General features: G+C 40.1%; 2 protein-coding genes across 6 annotated transcripts in view; both read right to left on the bottom strand.

Annotated features, from left to right (window-relative positions):
- The window catches only part of LOC139780221 (TWiK family of potassium channels protein 7), a 203,389-nt gene that overhangs the window by 149,681 nt on the left and 32,189 nt on the right, over positions 1 to 21,519 (bottom strand). The window lies entirely within an intron of this gene.
- Positions 16,984 to 18,113, bottom strand: LOC139780181 (uncharacterized). The gene is made up of 2 exons (XM_071718711.1): positions 17,845 to 18,113; positions 16,984 to 17,304 (listed from the first exon to the last, which is right to left on the bottom strand). The coding sequence occupies exons 1-2, from the start codon at positions 18,022 to 18,024 to the stop codon at positions 16,984 to 16,986; spliced, it is 501 nt and encodes a 166-aa protein (XP_071574812.1). The 5' UTR covers positions 18,025 to 18,113.

Below are 21,519 nucleotides of genomic sequence, written 5' to 3'. Positions count from 1 at the left end.
ATAGGAGAGGAAGGAGGAAGGAGGAAGGAGAGAGAGAATCAACCAGCTCCTAAGTCAAGACATGCAGAGATTCTAGGAACGCACCAGCAAGATTTCCTGCCTTCCCTTACAACTGAGGCTGTCGTGTGATTTATACGAAAACGATTTCGCGTCTGGCGGCATGGGTAATCGCACGATGATTGCCGCTTGTAATTGATTAGCGATTACCCATGTCACTTAATCCCTCCATCTTCCCACGAAAGTGATGGCCCGATTGTTGGCAACATTATCGATATCGCCCGGGCGATGCATCAATCAAAATCGAGATGAGAGTGCGGATGGACGATCAAAATAATGCTTCACCGATAAATCGTTTCCTCGCTTTCGAAAACAACGATTCGCTGTAATGCACTAGTTTTAACGTCATTTATAACGGTACTGTCGTCAGTTCGCACTTTTGCTTATTTTAAGTAGCCTTGTATTTCATATAATCATTATCAAGTAAATGATGTGTAAATGTATAATAATTTCATAATAATTACAATATTTGTATTGTTTTGTAATTATTTGTAGTAATATGTACTAGTTTCATAAATAACTTAATAATGCAATCATCAATACACATACCGTCTTAAACTTTTAATTTTAGATAAGTCTAACATTCAGATATTTGAATTTGGGACAATATAAATGTTAAGACATTGTAATTTATTATTTGTAACTTATCGTGTAATAAAAGAAATTGGCACGAATTATTTCTAAACCTGCAGTTATTTCTAAAATGTAACACATAAAAGAATCCACTGCGATCCGCAAACGACTTTAAAAACTGTTCCGTAAATACATTACATCGGGCTTATTCCTCTTGGAACATTTCCCGCGCGCATTTAGATGAAATACATCACACTTTCCATGATCGATGTGCATATATATGCCCGTAGTTATGCCGACGAGCGGCGTTTCCTGGAAGCAATTTTCGCAGCCTGATTTTATATCGCGAGAAGTGCTCCAATACAGTTTCATGCAATCCCCGATACGTTCGACATTTTGAATCCGTAGATGAACGCTGGCGCGATCGCAGCAACGTGTTACCGCGGAACAATGAAAGCGATTTACGGAGCTATCGCCGCAAGGTGCTGCAACGCGATAGAAGTATTGATACGGCAAGTGAAAGAGTATGAGCTGGCTCAGACAAGTGCAATTTCGGGATCAAAATGACGGACGTAGAAGCCCTCGAAACTCCCGTTCTTGTGCGTATAAAAGGCTATCGACATATAATAGCCAATGCAAAGTTTTCGAAAGAAAAACCGATTATCGACATTAGAATGATGAGGTTTCATTGGCTCATGATATTTTTCTCCATCGATTATCCGTTTTCGCGGATATCTCTTCTCTACAAACTCTTATTAAAATGTTTTTTTTTATTTTTCTTCACATCTTAACAACTTGCGGCTCTGATAATAATTTTAATCATTATTATTGGTGCCAATGTAAAAAAAAGTTAATAAAAAAAAACCGCGAACGAGATATCCATTAGCATTAATAATCAAATTTTGTCAACAGTTTTAATTATCGATCCGTGATACGATAAAAGAAAAACACACATTTTTGCATAAAAATGAAAAATAACGAGTGAGGTAGCGCATTTTGTGCGGTGTTATCCCCTTAGAAGAAATTCCCGGCATTATCCCACTCATAATTTCGTAGGCAGCTTACACAAGCTTAACTCAACCCCTATCTCACCTCTGTCCACCTTCTAGCCGCCGCCACCCACGGTTTCTCTAGCATTTCCGAGCTTGCGAGCGCGCAAGCTGCCCCCTCATAAACTTAACATAAGGGTTAAGTCTTAGTAGTGCCCTCAGCTTTGCTCCTTGCCTTCCTTTTGTAGCCCATCTACCCCATGCTCCCTTACCTACATCAAAGGGTAAACTTTCAGCTTGTTATCTGAAACTGCTCAGAAGCCCATGTGTAATTACCTCTTTGAATATTTTCTTTTTAAAGTCTGCCTGACTACGCGCGCGCTATCCCGAATCGTTTCGCGCTTCGCTTATGCTCGAAATTATCTTTTCAGTAAAAAAAAAAGCCTGAAACTAATTAAACTAGCGCAATATTGTAATTAAGTAAATTCAATAAAGTTTGATTTGTCATTTAAACAATCATATCTTGCCAAAGAATGCGAATTTCTTAGCGCATCTACACATGGATGCGCTAAGAAACACATATAAGGAAAAGATCTTCCATTCATTTATCCATGTACAAGCTGCATAAAAATTGGAAAAATCAGAATACGAGGCCATTAGAACAGTGTCGCGAACGGAAACAGAAAGGCACGATTATGCGCATTTAATTATCGTTAAAGATAATGACCACTATAAATTCATCTTGGAGTCTGAAGACAAAGGAGCGACCGGAAGGGCGCGCACACAGCTCGCACGTTTCTAAACTGAAAGTCGCGACATACAAGCCACTCAAGGAAATTGCCACGTGGCCGAGTTCCTCAACAAGGCGCGAAGAAACATGAGAATCCTCGAAAGGACTTGCGTCATACCACGAGAAGACTTTGATGCACGAGCGTGGACCGCCAAAAGAACAAGGGGAAAGGTCAGAAGCGAAACATTATTTCTCCGCTGTCACAACAAGAGTAGGATTTGCCGTTAATGTCCGTGTGTGTGTGTGTGTGTGTGTGTGTGTGTGTGTGTGTGTGTTCGCGCGCGCATGTATGTATGATTACGTGCTATACAATTGCGCAAAATTCGTTTCTGCTAAACGAGATTTCAAATCCATTTACGTCCCTTGACACAATCGGAATGACATGTCAGACCAAACGTCTTTCTATAACCCAGTATTTGTGACTATCAAACATGCACGATTATAAATCTAAAGAGGTAACCTAAAATTACTTATCTCAGATAAAATTATTGATTAATATACATACACGAAATGCACGAACAAATTATTACATCTGTCAAAGTAAGAAGCTCGACACGCGTACAAATTGCCTGAGAAAAGCTTTTACAAATTCATAAATTCAATAAGAGAGTAGTGCTAAAAACACTGGGCGAACGCCTGGTGAATGAACGTTACGTTCATTCCGTCAAGCGAAGTGTGTGTGTGTGCGCGCGCGCGCGAGGGGATTTCATCGCCGCAATATTCCCCGGCGATCGTTAATTCGACAAATTATTCATCGTCGCGGAAATGAAACGGCGAGCCGAATCGGCACAACTTCGCTAATAAGTTAACTAGCAATCGCTCAACCGCCTCTCGCGCCGGTGAAGTTCTAATTGGATCACTTGTACTCGTCATCGTCGCGAAAAGCCCCGATGCGATGCCACGCCGCACGATGATCCCTCGCCCCCGGCGCGCGATCGGCAACGACATTTTGAGTGAATTTTCCGACTGAAGATGCGCGTCATACCCGCGCAGCAGCCTGTTGTTTTCTCAGAGAGAAACGCCACATATATTTCCGCTTGCCCCGCGGGCTCACCCCCCGTACGGCGCATTCACGTTGATATAATGCACGCCGCGCGCGCTCCGATGTAGAAAGGCAACGGAAGAGACGGAGCAGGAAGAACGAGTGGGAAGAGGGTGGATGCAGGGTGGTCGGGGGGGGGGGAGGGAGGGACCATAGGTGAATCCCGCAAAATTGCAATTCCAGACGAAATGGAGTTCTGGTATTTTATCCGGCGTATGCACCTTGTGAATTCGAACGGGAAGCGCACGCGTGGTATGCGCGCGCTCGTCCGTCCATCACCCGTGGAAGGTCCGCGCATATATGTATATACATATCTACAGGAAGATTGTAAATAACGGCACTCAGGTGTGGCGTGACGGTGACGTGTCGCCGTCCGACGCGTATAAACGTCTCGTTTTAGCGTCGCAGGAAAAGTCCCGCTTAAATTGGCAGTTAATATTTTATTCATCCCGTCTTCTTCCTCGCGCGTAAGCGAAGTGAGCGCGAACTTGAGATGTGCTCGGCGCATCATGTATGCTTTGTACTTAAATATTAAAATTTTGTACGGTGGACATGCCATGCTCGCAGAAGCGTTTAGCGAAATGATATTTTTATTTACTCGCTTAGACTGACTTGCGAGTATGTTAGAAAGAAATCGCGTTTACCGTTAATAATAAAGTTATTCTTAAAAAGCTTGCTGACGTGTTATGAATACATGCGTGTATCTCTATTGATTTGTAACTTAATAACTAATTTAAATATTTACATCGCTCGTTTATATGCTCAAGTGTATTCGATATTCTTATCTACATTAAATCTTTTTATAGCATACGCTCGTCAGACACTGACAGACATGAGGCTCGCAAACGTGATCTCATAGGTAAATCGCATATATGTAGAGATAGATCAGATGCCTTCAAACACGCCCATATCCTCCTCGTTTGGACCCTCGAGGCTTTACCATAGCTGGGATCGTAATTGCTCGAGGAGGGATTCGCTACACCCTCTCGTGGTAAGGGGCTCTATCCCGCGCAATGGGCTAAACGTAACCATGATTTACGACTCTGTGGTCGATAAGGACCGCTATGAATGCGAGAACATTGGCGGTATAATGTTTTCCAGGTTGATGGTACTCCAGTACGGAAAACCATTTATCGCCCTTGTATCTACAAGATTCTGTACAAGAATATGTAGTCACAGGTGACAAAATGTTCTCTTGGGGAATTGCACAACGATTAAAACGCAAAACGTTATGAAATATAATGGAAATATTAATACCGATTTTTAGATAGACATAAGTGGACCGAAGATAATAAATTACTAATGCGGTCAAATCTGTATCGTATGAACAAATTCATTTTGCATGCACTCGTTAAGATTCGCTACAATTTTTTAATAATTCATGGTTTAGAAAACTTAAACCGAGAAAATATCAGTTATGTATGGGATGTTTCGAGAGAGTAAAAGTTCCTTCATTGGAGCATAAGATATTACAAAAATACTTAATAAACACGTAGGTATTTCAATATCGTATTTTTCACACAGGTATCCAAGCGAGCTCAGTACGCCATATTAGGGCCTCGTTTTATTTCACAGCGGAAAAGACCGCAAACGTCTTCTCCTCGTAAGTGGCAGTTTGCATAAACAGACATCCAAAGCGTACTCCCGTTCGTTCCCGCGAGCTACGAGATTTGTTATCCCCCCAATAGCTCGCGTCGACTTTCCAGCGACGCGATAATGCTACATTACTGACACGGCCGGAATTCGGGGGGGTAATTCTGGGACGTATGCGCTTCGTCTCGCTACACGTATCCACGAGAATACATCCCGATGCACTTCTGAAGATGGGAATTTGACGCGTTTTAGATGCGTGCAATGTGATGGATGGTCGTTTATGGGTATTTTCCTCTGAAGGACGATTAAGAGGCGCTTAGAGGCTCGTGCAAATTCTCGCTTGCACGAGAACTGTAACTACAGTCGAAGTACTAAGTCGGAATTATGATGGTTATTTATTCCGTTTCGCAAAAGCTGAAAAGAAGAGACAAAGATGTTGGTACAAGAGACGAAGAAAATCACTTTTTCATTATTTTCTCTGTATTCTAACATTCCAGTTTCTTACTTTCATAATGTTGCAATATTCGTCTCACTTGTCTTGTTCAAAAAAATGATTAATTAAAGTAGCTTTAAATTTCAGTGCGATCATAAAGAGCAATAGTCTCGTAGAATTGCCATTAAGAATTGTAGGAAATTAATCTCGCAATTTTTACGGAATACCTCCCACAGAAATCGAAGCAGAACGGAAGTTGATAAGGCGCGAACGATTCGGTTGAGAGAAGACAGAGTACTGTGTGGTTTATTTGGGTCGTTGACGAATGCCATATATATACGTGTCTTCCTATTATACCCTCCGTCACCCCTTGCAACTACAAATCCCGGCACTCTAACTGCCTAAACTGCGGAAACTACATTGAATTCTCCGTCTTAACATAGCAGACGCATTCGTCTTTTAGCCGATTAAATAACTATAATAACGTGAGTTGGCTGTAATGATTTAGAGAACGTTACAATAGCTTGTATAAATTTCACATAAGAATAATTAATTTTCAGCATTTTGCGTCTTTTAAGATTACCGCTGTGCAATCATATACGTCGCTACGAGATATTAAATCATCATACATGCAATAATTATATTTCCTCAATTTTCAGAAACGTTTAAAGATGCAAGAAGAAAGTATGAGGAACGGTCTGTGACAATCGTTCTCTCGAATAAAGGAAATAATATCGGAACGAGTTATCTCGGAAGTGGCTCGGAGAGCGTTTAAAGGATTGGGTCTCAGAGCAATAATTGAATCTCTCCGCTCGTTCTCGTATCTGGCAGGGTATCACGAGATCGGGAGAACGGAGAGATAAGAATCGCTATGTCAGTAGGAAAGGAAAATGAGGGGTGCGCACCAACGTATCTGCCAACCGGCACCGCCCTTCGTTCAAATACGACCGCGCGACCAGTTAAGAATATTTTATCGTGGAATATTCGCGCGCGAAGATCGGTAGGGCCCCGCACTCTCTCCTCTCTCTCTCCTCTCTCTCCTCCTGCAGGAATTCTCCTGACATAGCAGATTTCACAAGGGTCCGCCCGTGTCGACTGCGTGAGCATTTTTCTTTCTTATCTTTCGGCTTCTCTTTGCCTCTCTGTACCTCCGCTGCGACAGACACGTGCCAAGTGAAATGAAGGGATAAAAATTCGGAACGGTTCGCGGAAAATTAATCTCGAGACAATAGATAATAAGATTTGGTGAGAAACGGGAGATAACGCTAGTGAAGCATCGCGACGATTCGTCGTTCTATGAGAATTTAATTTATCAGTAATTTGTTTACTAGCGTCAGAGGAAAAAGATTGCACTTGTAAAAACATTTTTTTAAATAAAACAACAGCGTAGTATAGAAAAAATAAAAAGCATTTGTAAATAGTATGGCACTACAAGGGTTTTCCAATTTTAACTCGACTGTAACAACGTGCTCGAGTATTTCAAGCATCATCGAAATGCGAAAAAAGGTCAAACAGAGCAATCCTAAGAGTGCATTCACTGCATTCATTAGCAGCCAATTATTTTCATACAATTCATTGGAAAATTTGATGTAATGTTAATTAAAGTGTACTTCTAATTAAATAATCGTGTGTCTATAAATTCATACTTAAAGAACAACAAGAAAGAACTGTTTTAACCTACTTTGTCCGTTTTAAATGTTCGAAACCTAAAACTCAAAAACTATGTAAAGTACAAACTGAAACTTTTTCCCACACACATACACACACACACACACACACACACACACACGTACATGCACGCACATGAACTGTGAAATGCCAAGAAATATAAAAGATTGATAAAACTTGGACAAGAGGTAAGCGTCAATGTCCCACATTACCAGCCAACGACTACTACTTTTAAAAGTCTCGAGCTCCGATCTATACTTGGTCATCGATCTTGTTCTAATAGATGAGCAAGGACGGAAAGTCGATTTGTTCGGTCGAGTAGCGGCGTGTTTTATTTGTCGCGGTGAGACGTCGTCGGGCCGGGGAAATGTAGAGTTATTACATCCCGACGGAGGAAGAGGACCGTTTTCAGGCCAGGCGACGAAGACCGGACGAAAAATGGTGCGAGCGGAAGCAACGACTGACGAATGCGATTCGCCACGGGAAGCGACACACTCGTTTTCGGAGAAGTTATATTGCTAACTACAGCTCTCCTCCAGAGGGGCCATCGCCTCGGCCTATCTCTTATATGCTACATAGGAATCGATGTTTACTTACATCGTCGCATGAACGAAATTATGGGGACAGCGGACAAGCAATATCCGCTCGTTTACACATACAAGTAAAACAAAAACTGCGAGTGTATATACAGCGTGCTTCAAAAATTCAATGCTGCATCGCGAAGCTAAGTCGTGACGGAAAGATAGCAATAAAATATTGCATAATGCATAGAACGCTGCATTCTTGAAAGATGTAATTTATCTAACTTTTGGCATTATACTATCAGCATATATATATGAAGCACCAAAACGCGTATTCATTGAATTTATTTTACTTTTTACGATGCACTATTTTACAATTTTTTTCTGCATTTCTATTTCGCGAAATATTGCGGTTTAAGGTAAAGATAACTCCGTTCCTGAAGCTTCACATTTATCATCTCCTATTTTCGTCTGCTATTTTTCTGTCGTCTGTAGTGTGTGAAATATAGGTGCTATTATTTGCTGAATTATTTGTTCTATATATGTCTCTCTCTCTCTCTATTGGTATTTATTTTTATTATTTTCCACGCTTCTCTTCTCTCTTTTCTCTCTGATGTTACTTAATTATCTAGTTTTTCATTGTCTAATATTGTCATTTACGAAAATGTTATAGCTTTTGGCAAAGAAATTACATAACGTGTTATATATTGATTATCATTCCACGATTATACTGTTTTGAATTTCTAAAGAAAATGTTTCATTCTATTGCTAATGTATGTATGTGTGGAGAATTGTGTGCGTATGATATATTAATATTTAGTAGATTAAGCTATATATAAAATTACGAGGTCACTCAACGAATAACCTATTTTTTACTATTTTTTACAAGCTTGGCATAAAATTCTGCGCAGACATATTTCAGTACTTTGCGAGACTCTTAAATTTATGAACAGTTAACGTATAAAAAAGTCGAGATAGTTAACTTTTCTACAAAACTTCAGATTTAAGCATTAATTTTTAATAAAACTGTCAGGAAGTGTCTGTGTTAAAGAAATAAAGCTTTTAAAATTTCTTGTTAAAATATTTAAACGTTATTAATATTTAATCCTGAACATCAGGCAGGTTTCCAAAATAAATCCAGCGGAGACCTTAAATCAAATCGTCGAACCGATGAAATAAAAGCAGCCGTCCGTATTTTCAATGTACACAAGATAGATAAAATCCAGAAGTGGAGAGCAATATTTAGCGTAGATTTTGCATGAATACGAACCAATGTTTTTCTACCGATTCTACCGTTTAAATCTTTATGGGAAACGCTCTGACCGATGGTTCATAAAAATTCATTTGCTCACCATACACGTGATCGCAGAATAAATCACGAAGAAACATCGTGTACCAAACCCACCACGAAATCCACAGGGTATTATCAAATCAGAGAGTTCTTCCTCGGTCTTCCCTTTTTCACTCAACAGGCTTAAGAGAATTTAGGAGGCGGGTATGCCCTTTCCCTGCGCGAGCACGGAACTATATATTACGATGTGCCGTAATCGAACGCGTTGTTTTCCTCCCTCTCTTTTCTTAAATGCTTTCCCACATGTATTCGCGGCACATCGTTCCGAGCAAATACGTTTATATAACAAAACGCAACTCGGTAAACAGTGTTGTATTTCAGATCTATGCAAAACGTAAATTTGCAACGTATGCAATTTTACGCAACAAAGATTTCAGACGCAAATTGACATGTCTTTTTGTTACAAGTTTAAGAGACAAGAAAACGATTTAGTTTCTCTTTCGTATTTACGATAAAGTTTTGATTGTTACGAAGTTACCTCGAAAAGATAAAACAATTTCAACTTTTCCAAGGGCAACGTGCACGCAAGCTCCGATTTGTACCCCGGTATATACGGAGAATGTCTCTTCGACCAGATCCATTTACCCACTATACCATCCTCAACGAGCACGCATTGTACTCCCTCGTATTCTGTGTTCGTACCCTTTTAGTGAATACGCCATTTTATCTAGGTGTATGTGTGCAGATCCATGATCACCTGCGCGCTCGCGTGTGGTCGTTGGCGGGGATGAGAGAGAAAGGGGCGCGCACGGCGACAGTGCTAACCAGTGTTCAGGGCGGTACGTGGCCATTGGCGGTTGGTGCAGCGGGGAGATGAAGGTGGTTTGGGTCGAAAGGACGTGCCTGCTCCTCCACCTTTTTCTACCTCCGGCTTTATTTTTCTCCGTTTCGCCGCGACACTGTCTTTGTCCTCCGGCGAGCTTCCTCCCGGCGGACTAAAGGGGAAATGCGGAAATGTGCCGAGACCTTAACTTCATTATTCTGGAACGTTTTAATTTCGGTCGACCGTCTCTCGCACTGGAAAGGGGGAAAAATAAGAGGTATCGACAGTAAATGGGCCGAAATACGGGCGATATGCAGTGACAGTTGTAAAATAGTACGAGCAAGATATGTATTATAAAAATTCCGAAACGTAAATTAAACAATAGAAATTTTTTACCGAGAAGAAATAAAAATAATTAAATTTACGTTAAATATATTTGATAATATCACGAATATAAAATAAATCACGAGTAGAGCATAGAAATGGATGAACAAAAGCAAACATATTCTCTACACCCTACGTGATGACATTCTATAAAATATACAACGCTTGTCCAGTGAATTCGACGGAGCTTTTCGCCGCGCTCCGTAAAACTGTCAAATCGTTCAAACATTCATGTGAGCAAAATTTTTCAACATGCATCATAAATGCAATGGAATGTATCTGCTACCGCTCTCGTATTAAACATGCATTCGTCACAAAAATAAGAAGGACAACGATATCAATAAGAATACGATTTCAACAATCGTAATAATAAATGTCAACGAGCAAGCAGTCTGTCCACTGGAAAATATTTCCTGGACAATGGCTTTCGCTGTAGACAAGCTATATAAAGCTCGTAACAGTAAAAGCTACGAGACTTGATAGACCGGCTATAGTTTTCAAGGATAACACGAGCTATCCGTGTTCAGCTAAGAGGCAATATATGTAACAGTGAAGCCATGCATTCTTTATTGACACTTGTCTCGATTATCTTGTTTGCACGCCGAGATTGAGAAAATATTGAGCCCTAGATTGCGTACTCTATCCACTTAATAGTAATTGTGTAGCTTGCACAATCCCACCAGTGTATACAGCAACTATTTCGCATTAATATCTTAAAAGTGTTCGCTCGAGTAATACAAATGTCGCTTCGTCTAACTATATTGCGGAACGGATTTCATGCAGCGTGTAACTCTCTTGAACGCGATGAAATTATTTGCTATCGCAAACTTCAAGAATTTACCCATATCTCTACATCGCACACGTGATACGAAATTATACGTGGAAATATGTCTCTACGTCGCCTGATGCATGCTCGTTCGGTTTGTGTTTGAAATAGAATGATTATGTTATTACGCGGCGCGTATACAGTGCATTCTAATCGCTCAAATAATTTACATCAACGAACCGAAGAAATATTATTCAAATAATGTAAATTAAACGCAGCGACGATTGAAGCCTGCATTAATCGTACTAGAGTTCCCGCCGGGTGGAATGAGATTTGAAACCTTACCGAATATTCCGGAATATTTGCACGTCTTGCTTTACTGTTTACTCGCCTTACTTTACGACCTGCTTCGCACGTTTGCGCGTTTCTCATCGCGCGAACGAGCGTGTTCCAAAGTACACTTCATTGTTATCGCTGCTTTCGTTTGCTCTTCGCTGTACTTGCTCTATATTAGCACTTTGCATCTCATGCTTATTCCAGATACTTGCCGCCAATACGGCGGCGTATAACTGCATAAAAGAACAAAGAGGCGTGTTAATGATCCTCGGTAAATAATCGCTACTTGATTGTCACAATATTTTACCCACAAAGAAGGGGTTTGACTCTTTCATATACACACACAACGTGTTCCACTCATATAATATCATAGATGTCTGTGGAGATGTGTATGATATTTGTACATCTAATATTTGTATATTTGGTGAAACGAAAATTAGTATAATATACCGACGACAGTACTTTTTGTACACGATATCGTGAGAGGTAGAATTTTGTGCAATATAAAAATATTTCAAGTCTCTGAGCAAGAGCACGTTCTGACTATTATTAAACTCTAGCTCGGACTTAAAATATTTTTACACAAAATCTTTTTAACTTCTCACGATATCACATATAAAAACTTGATATTGCTTATATCAATTTTTGTTTAAATCAATACAAATGTCATATTTCTTAAACTTCTTTAGGCATCTATAGTGATATTACGTAACGCGGGTTGAAAAGAAATGGCTTTGCCGCGGCGCGGCGCCTGCATGCATTTGAATATACATATATGCATATAGAGGATTGCCATTGACGCTAGGTAGTACCACAAAAGGCATCATGGATCGTAGAAACGTCATGCATTCCGTTTGGTCAGCTTATTGCTCCAAAGGCTCGTTTCGCACACGAGGTGCACAGTGACCCTTTGGTCTCCAACCGTCTTCTGCTTGATGTATTCCCGAGGGAATCGATTAATACGCGCGATTGCGGATGCAACGAGCCGCTTCCAAGACCCTGGATACCGGTCAAACGACAGGACTTCCACACCCTTTCAGCTCGAGCGCTTATATTATTTGCAGACGTGAAATTAAAACAGAAACAGATAGGAACATAATGAGATAATATATATATGTATACGTATTGATAACAGATTTGTTGAAACGGGATATTATTATATTATTACGCATTTTGTTGTTGAGAATTCAATTGCGGTCAGTATTTCTTCTAGCATACAAATATTAATTAACGAGCAGGATAACTACGTTAAAGCTACCAATTTGAGATAATTATGCGCATTCTCTTAAATGACATCGACCATTAAAATCATTAGTGCATTCGGCAGCGTAATAGGTAACGAAACACTGGGTACGTCATGGATAAATCATTAATTGGCCCAATTATGGACGCAGTTACCGAGATACTGATTCATTTCTAATCAAGAGTAGGTGAGTCTCCTTTCATTCTATCCTGCGGACATCGCGACAGTACAAGGCAACCGTGTCCCACGTGCAATACAAGTTATTACGTTGCTTCTGCCGTGCAATTGCAACTCCGAAGACGCCAACATCTCTGTAACTCGAACTAATACCTCCTACGACTTCAGGCGGAAATTGTGAGCAGCGCGCGAGCTACGTCGACTGTGCGTTCATTACCGCTTGTACGAAAATCTAATCTTGCGATAATTCACGAATAAAACATTTCCACAGTTCACAAAGCTATTTCGTGTCTAAACGATACAATCAATATAAATTTATAAGCCCTTTTCAATTATCTCGGTACACAAAAAGCCAAACATAAAATATTTGAAAAAATCTGAGAAAACGAGAAATAATTATTACATTTAAGCTGTCTAAGAATATTAGAACAATTTCAGAAATTAAACAATAAATTTATATACTTTTATTTAGTAAATTGAAAACCATTGATTAAGTATTCCAATCCTTTATTTAATATGAATATAGTGAGCCATTGAAGTGAAGGACCGCGCGGTTTTGTGGTCAAGTATGTTTGCGGTTATAATATTCTATGTTATTCTAAGTGTCTGTGAGATATGAACTTATAAAACCATGTCTTACACATCTGTGCGCGCAATAGGATTCCAAATGTCAATATTGTGTTTAATTCAAATAACGTAATTGCTGATCTAAACCATATAACTTTATAAAAATCAAACGCTCTAACGCTCCCTATTTGTTAATTACGTTACGCTGGTGTAACAACAAATGAGCAAAAATGAATCGACGCGAGAAATTTCAATATTCGGTTTACATAAACCATATTTAAATAAAATCGTCCAACAATGCACTTTGCAAACAGATTTTACGGACTACCGATTAATTCAATCCAATACAGTTTGCTGGCGCGCAAAAAAAAAATACAGCTTTCGTAATCAAGCGCGACAGGTTATTTCGGGCTGGACACATAAGCTATGAATCCATCGGTTGCATCTCGTTCGTATGCAATGACCGATGCAAACAATCTACCGCTTACGGATGACTATCACGTAAACATGTCGAGCGGAGCCCAATGAATTTGAACTATATCGTCGACGCAAAAGTTTACTTTGATACCACTCGCTTCTATCACGTCCCGTAAGCTTCCGCGAGCTCCATGAGAATGAGACGCGAATGTCTCCCGCACGTAGCTTTTGCGTGGATTATCACGATTACATCGTTCAACAGAGTTTATGCTGCGGTGTTGGATTTATCCATTAACGTTGCGACAATCCCTTACGGCAATGAAACATATTTTGTCGCGAAAGCCGACACTGCGTAAAATACTCTGCGAAATACATTTTCCGTGCCTTTTTACTGTCAGTTTTATGTAAATTGTAGACTGACAAAGTTCTCTCGCTTCCACGACTAATATAGACTGACGGTTAACGTTAAATAATAATTAAACCATTGGTGAGTGTTGTCACACTGAAATTTTTAAGAAAGTAACTCCGGATTGACTATGCACTTGAACAAGTTTCGTAATGTCGCAATGGAACTTAATTTGTGTTTTATGGAGCAATGAGCAAGAATAAATCCCAAAATAAACATGTTACTGAGGAAAACGATTAATCCGAGCAATCGCTAGTATAACTCGCCACTTCCAAGACTACGGATACCTTCGCACTCCGCCGGAACTGTTTTCATCCCATTCTCCGATTTCCCGGATGCAAAGGACATCGTCCTCTTCCCCTCCCCCCCTCTCTCTCTCTCGCGTAAGCAGCAGCAGTATAGCTATGCAGGCAGGGGTCAGTCGAGATCGTATTGCTCGACAGGAGCCACGCAATTGCAGTTGCGGAACCGCGAAGCTCGGCGGAATTCAAACTAACGGCATTCACCCGGACTCCTTGATACGACCGAGTCGCGCAACTTACAATTATAGCGTATACACGATAAAGCCCCATCGCTTTCCACGCGGACACGCACACTCTCCCGGGAAAACTCAATCTCTCGACTACGTAACCGCAATCGCCACGCATTCCCCGCCGCGACCGTCGTATAAGCGAAATTTAGTAATAGCTTCGTATCCCCATCGAGCTGCAAAGGAATGCATGTTAATAGAATTATTGATATTCTGATTTCCACTCGTGCAAACTAACCGCGCGCCCTTAACCACTTTTAACCGACAAGATCTCGAAATTATTCTGAATTTATTGATGTTGATTGCATGACAGAATGTATGTGTTTTTATTTGGAATATTCGTGTTTGAAAATGGTGTACCAGAAAATACTTTAATATCTCTTAAATGACGAGAAGATATGCTATTAGAGTCTCGAGTACATTACAGAAATAATATACTTCAGTTTCTGTATAAGATTAGAAGCCCTTTTGCATGTATTTTATATACAATGTAATATACACACGTCAAATACTTTTATACACTTATTACAGATTAGCTTGTTAAGTGATATGCAAACTAGTCAGCAAAGAGTTAGGTATACATGCAATCCTCAGTTTGCCCGACATTGCCTATTCAGTTTGGTCGTTACACGGGCCACTACCGATATAGCGAGAGCTTTAGGTGCCAACTAGCTTTTCAAATTATCATTTAAACGGATTCGAATTGTCCCATGATACCCGTTGTTCATAGCTAGACTATGCTTTCGAGATTATAGGCCGTTGGGACTAAAACCATTTCTCTCACGGAATTTAATCGGATCCCGGCGGAATTCCAGACCAGTCGTCTCGAAACAAATTCACGAAACACCAACTGTATTCTAGTTCGCTTCCGAAATTCCAAGTAAACCAATATAACTCGCGTGAACTCCGCAAAAAAAGGGAAACCCATCGGGCAGAAATGTGCGCGCGCGCAAATAAAATAATGTGACAAAAAGAACAGATCTAGAAGTAACTATCTCGTCTATTTATTGCACTCCTAACATTACTTGACTGACTACCTTAGCACGCATGTTATACTCTTGTAACTTAAGCACTCGTTTCTGACTATTTAGAGTGTAGAGCTTTAAATACCGATTTTAACATATGAAATCCCATCTATAAAGTTCAATTAAGCATGATAAGCGAGCTTTCTACGGTACAAGAAGATTCTTCAAGCACACGATGTGCTTCGTCATTTTCAGCGCGGACGTAATTATGCGGCTATTCGATCCCGGCATCAAATTAATCCAGGCATTATCGGGTAGCCATAGCGAGCGCAACATCATACTGCGACGTGCGAAGTTATCGATCGTAATTAACAGATTTTCCATTTAATACGCTGCATCGATCGATTTACACTGCATTTGTATCATCGACGGATATTATTCGCGCCTTTTTTACGCGACTTATATTGCTTTTTCTCGCATAGTCACAGAGACCGTTACTTACGCAACTCGCCGTTAAATCCACCGTCACGGCGCCGTAAATATTTTCCATCGAAGATATTGCACAAGATGTGTATACATAGAGGAGGGAGAGAAAGATGCAAGACGGAGTGAGAACAAAATTATTTCGCGGGCGTAATGGCGCGGATGTATCCAATAAAACAAGGAAGAAGTAGCGGGCGATCGATCGTAAGGAAACAGAGGCGCGCAAAATTTTCTCCTCAGCATGCCAAACCCCGTAAATTTCTGAAGCTATTAAGTTTATCGGCCCGGGTAAGAAGCTTCTAACTTTTATAAATGGTCGTCTTGCCTCCGGTGCAATTTACGAAAAAAAACCTCGTTCCTCATTTCACTTAATTCTGCCACAGCGCGGACGAGCGGAAGCGGTGGTACGACAGGTCGGGTAAATCGATATACCGTTGTAATAGAAAACGATTGATTCGTTCCCCACGATTGATCGTCCTAAGACTGTCGTCCGTCCCACTCTGCCAAAAGATATTAAAATCTCAGTTATAATGGAACTCTGTCTCAAATACGATTATTTACTATCTAAATATTACTATTCTAATAATTTATGAACGAGTGGATGCAACGAACTGTCACGCCCAAAATACGTACCTACCGTTCTTAAACATGAAATATTATGATACGCCGAATACACCTTCTTATCATTTAGCAATACATCGATGCAAAGTACAGTACACTACAGTATTTTAGATCAATTCATTTATATATATATACACAAATACAATCATATCCAATTTATGTCAATAGTTTGACTGCCAATAGAAATAGCAGTTGTTCACAAACGTACACACGTTACGCAGAACAAAGAGGAAGGACGCAGGACAAGACGCGATTCAATGTCACACGGGGAAAATCTTTTCCTGGGGCTGTACAGGCTGCTAAATAATTTCACTGAGTCACGGACGCGACGTCACCGGCAATTTCGTCCGTCAAACTCGGACTGGTTGAGACAGCGGGGGTGCGAGTTTTCTGAATTTTTTTACTCTTTCGCGCTGTATTATCAATTCCCCGGGGTCTCTTACCGTCCTTCATCTTGCGGGAAGAATTGGTTTTCGACCTGGCGAGCGTTGACGCGGGCGTCGACAATTTTGCGAATCGCACGGCGATGCGATTCGCGCGATCCAACTCGTCGCCAGTGGGAAGATAGTAGTGGCCGCGGTATCTTCGCAAAATACCATACTCCACCCCTCGCTTCAAAGCTGCCTTCACCTGAGATATCGCGTAAATTCCGATAAGCTTTAGGCTCAGGATAAAGCAAATGCGAAAGCGCAGCGCAAAAGATCAACTATCGAGTGCGTTGAGGTATGAAACGATTGCGCAATCTTCGATTTCTCTATTTAAAACGGAAGCTACCGCGACAAATTTCCAATTCTCTTTCATTAAAAAATATCGTTATTCAGAATGATTTGCGAAATTGACACGAACTGGGCACTCGTACGCCCTTTATACACGCATGCCTGCGACAGTGATTGACACGTAAAAATAGAAAAAGTACAAAAAAAGATTGCCGACATTGATTTCAATCAACGCTATCGTTTTTTGCTTGAAACGACGGCATTGCGTCAATGGTGTAAATGTTAAGATGTTTATAACAATTATAACACTCGGCCAATTAAAATCGTAAGCATTATAGGCGTATATTAAGCATACGTATATATGTGTGTGGAACACGTTATGCTAACAAGAAATATAATTACAGCTATTGAAACGATCATTGAAATTTTGTGATAAGACTCTAGCTATGCTCACTTGTCGTTTAATGCTTTGTTCAGTAATGCTCGAAGCGTAACTAATGTATCCTGTAATCTTTTTGGGTGTAGAGCCTTTGGTTTCGCGAAGATCCTGTATAGCAGAGACGACTAGAGCAGCGATTTTCATAGGTTTCACGCTTTTTCCCTTTTTCGCAGTTTTTGTCTCTTTTCTCGCCATTTTCGCAATAATCGTTGAAGTGCATACAAATTACATCCGCAATTTAACGCCAATATTATTGTTAAAAGTATACAAAACGGGGTCCCCACAATGTAACCGACACGAAAAATTTACTCCGCGATTGCTGTCAAAGAACCCGTTACTATCGATTATTTCTATCATTTGTTCTATTATCGGAGCTGTTTTCACGTGAAATAACTTTTTGAAAGCAGCGCTCGGAAATACTAGTTTTCAATTTAACTTTTGAGGTCATATATCAAATTAACTCTATTCGATTAAAAGTAATTTGATAAAAATTTAAAAAAAAATTATTTGTATTTCACGTAATTCGTACGTATATTTAAGGAATTAATTTTTTTTTCTTTTTAAAAACATCGATTTTTTATCGAGCTTGTACACGTATGTACATGTATCAAAAATCGCCCAAGTGGAAAAAACGCTAAACGGCAGGATAGGTTGGAGAAAAACGTAAAAAAGTGCCGTAACTACTAAGAGCGCACTGTGTTGCAGGATTTAAAAAAAAAGGCCACGTCATACCGCTGCATTACAACTGTGCCTATGCAATGCATAAAACTGAGGGATGCAAATTATTTTCTTCTTTCGTATTTTGCCCGCGAGCTTTATCGGCGCATTCTCGGTGCGTGTTTTCGCCCACCTTGTCTCGTAATCAGTCAACTTTATGATAGGCATTACTTTCTTGAGGAATGAAAAAAGGCAACCGGTGAATAATACATTGCCACCGGCCGGATGCACTCGCATCGGGTATCAACCCCCGGAGGGTGCAACCGCCCTTTTTACAATCCCGGCCAGAGTAGGGCGAATTAGTCATCGCGCAAAGGGAAAAAAGGACGACGGCGGTTATACGCGAAAACCACGGTGATTGATCGTCAGACCGTTATCAGCCACAAACGAAAGTACACAGCGCGCAATAAGCTCTAAAAAGTCGGAATTGTTATATGCAATCATACGTGCCCTGATAAGCCGCGCCGCTAATAACGGTGGACGATACGTTGTACCAAGAAATTCGCACGCGATCGCGTAAGCCCGATGATATCCGCACGCAAGCACCGCATTTGCATAATAAAAAATAACAAAAAGATTACAATTACTAACGGCGCGGCGTATGGCCATGTCGGCCGGTGCTCGAAAACGTATTTTACTTGTAATCGGCCCGTATTAATCTCCGCGAAACCACTTAATTTCACGCCGCGTTGAATCGCGCCAGTTTTTCACTTCGACCACACGGTAGAGCGCATAATTTCAAGATTTTTAACCCCACGCGGCCGTCCCGTTTTTTAATTGACTACACAAAAATTACTGACAATTTCAGCAGGAAACGCGCCATTACCGTTTTTGCTCCGTCTGCTAATAATACGTATCAAAATCTGATATGTAAAAAAAATTATCCATATTTCGACGATCAAGCAATTACATGTCAATAAAACATAAAATTAAAATATTTTTATTCTTTTAATTAAATGAAAGCAACGTGTCTCTCGCACTCGAAATTAATTCCTGTTACAATTGCTTGTTGATTTCACGTGATTGGAAATGGAATATCACGCATCTCAATGTAAGTTGATCCCTTTTCCCGCTCTATTCGCATATATGGTTGTGTTCCCTCGCTTTCGAGGGCCGTAAGCGAACTAATTCCTGAACAACGCAGTCGATTGTCGAATATTGAATAGTCGGGTATAAAAAGTGCAGTAGCAAAAATGACTGGTAGCATGCGTAATACCGCGCTGACGATTTAAATTTGCGACAGTAATAATCAAACTAGATTTGAATGTTGCGCGATGGCAACTAATTTGCAATACGTTTAACGACGGCAGGATGAATCGGCTTCGAAACGCGCCATTTAAAAAGCAATAATATACGGACATCGTCAAACATCTGTAATGCCACCAACGCATATGCATTCCCAGTTTACACTGTTTGTTACTATCGGTTTGTCACCGATTGGAAGTTTCATCGCGAACAAACCGCATAAAATGAAACAACGTTGAACTTATTACACGTGAAACCGCGTTAACGGAGCTGTATACATATCGCGTGATATGATGTTTCAATGTTTCATTATATCCTTTTTGTGTACACATATATTTTGCCCATACATAATATGTCACTCGTTTCCTCTCGCATACAAATCTTCATTCATTGTTAAAAATATATAATAATAAAAATTGTAAAAATTGACACTCAGAACTAATAATCTTTCTCTCTCTCTCTCTCTCTAAACAATAACATATTAAATTAAATATTAAGATAAATTTTGATATAATTTAGATTGTTGAATTTTATAGAAAACGGCAAAGAACATTATATGACGATTTATGATGCTTTTAATTCGTCCGTGTAGACGGCCTCAAAGTTCTCCTGTTTTACGTGAAAACACCTTCGCGAAGCAGAGCATCATAAATTAATCGTGGCATATCAAGCATGATCTAGTACATTCCCTGCAGCTTTACTCCCTTCTCTCCTTTCTTCCGGCTCATGAGCGTCGATTATTATCCGCGCAATTACGTCGGCAGCTCGCGGTTAGGAAAATACCGATTCCGAGCTGCTCACGGCATGCGAAGAGAAATTTATTAACAGGCATACGTGATCGCTTATGCACGCACGTAATAAGGTTTAAGCGACGTGCAGGGCGAATTAAACGAGCTGAACGGCTATCGGTGCCGACAATGCATTCGACTATGCTTTATCGTTTAATATTCTAAGTGGTCGTATAATCAAGTGACGTTCACCGCACTCGTAAAATGCAACGAAGCGAGCTAATTACGGACGAGATACGTTATGCACATAGATTTTAGCGACCGTTCGTGTCGCTTGCTAGGAAATCCACGAAATACTTTATGTGACATCCACTAGCATAATGTAACTAAAGCGTAATGATATCGGAATGTATTAAAGCTCATCATACGAGTAAATCTGTTTCTCGCGTTACTCGTTCTAACCATTATAAACGTTAAATGCTTACAACACAGGCTTTAAATAAAGAAATATTATGTAGATATTATGGCTAATAAAATAAACGTGATTTGAGACGCTTCTTTAATATCATAAAACTTAATATAAGTGACTAAATATTGAACTTATACCTATTAATCTTGTTTCTGTTTTGCCTATATATATACTAATCTTTTCACAAAATAATTAATGCAAACTAAAAGGATCTTTACTTCAAATCGGTATTCCACAAACTTGTTAAGAGATTATATCGTTTTATTGATTTTCCTTCAACGTTTAGATGGTTATCGCTTTCTAGATAGCTCTGCCGGCGCTCTCTCTCTCTCTCTCTCTCTCTCTCTCTCTTCGGTGTCAATATCGACTACGTTGAGAACCCCTGATATAAAGCAAAGTAACACGACTACGAAGTTTCGCTGGGAAGGCAGTTGAGATAAAGAAGGTCAATTAATCTTTCGTTCCTCGGCCGGTTGTTGCCAACAGGACGAGGATCGAAAGTGAGGTCATGCAATTTCTGCCGTTAAAGTT

The sequence above is a fragment of the Temnothorax nylanderi genome, unplaced genomic scaffold (genome assembly GCF_030848795.1).
Source record: "Temnothorax nylanderi isolate EJ_2023f unplaced genomic scaffold, tnyl_v1.0 TNYL_tig0007_pilon, whole genome shotgun sequence".
In the NCBI taxonomy this organism is placed as follows: domain Eukaryota; kingdom Metazoa; phylum Arthropoda; class Insecta; order Hymenoptera; family Formicidae; genus Temnothorax; species Temnothorax nylanderi.
The sequence above is the reverse complement of the archived record's forward strand: the minus strand, read 5'-3'. Positions and strand labels throughout refer to the sequence as shown.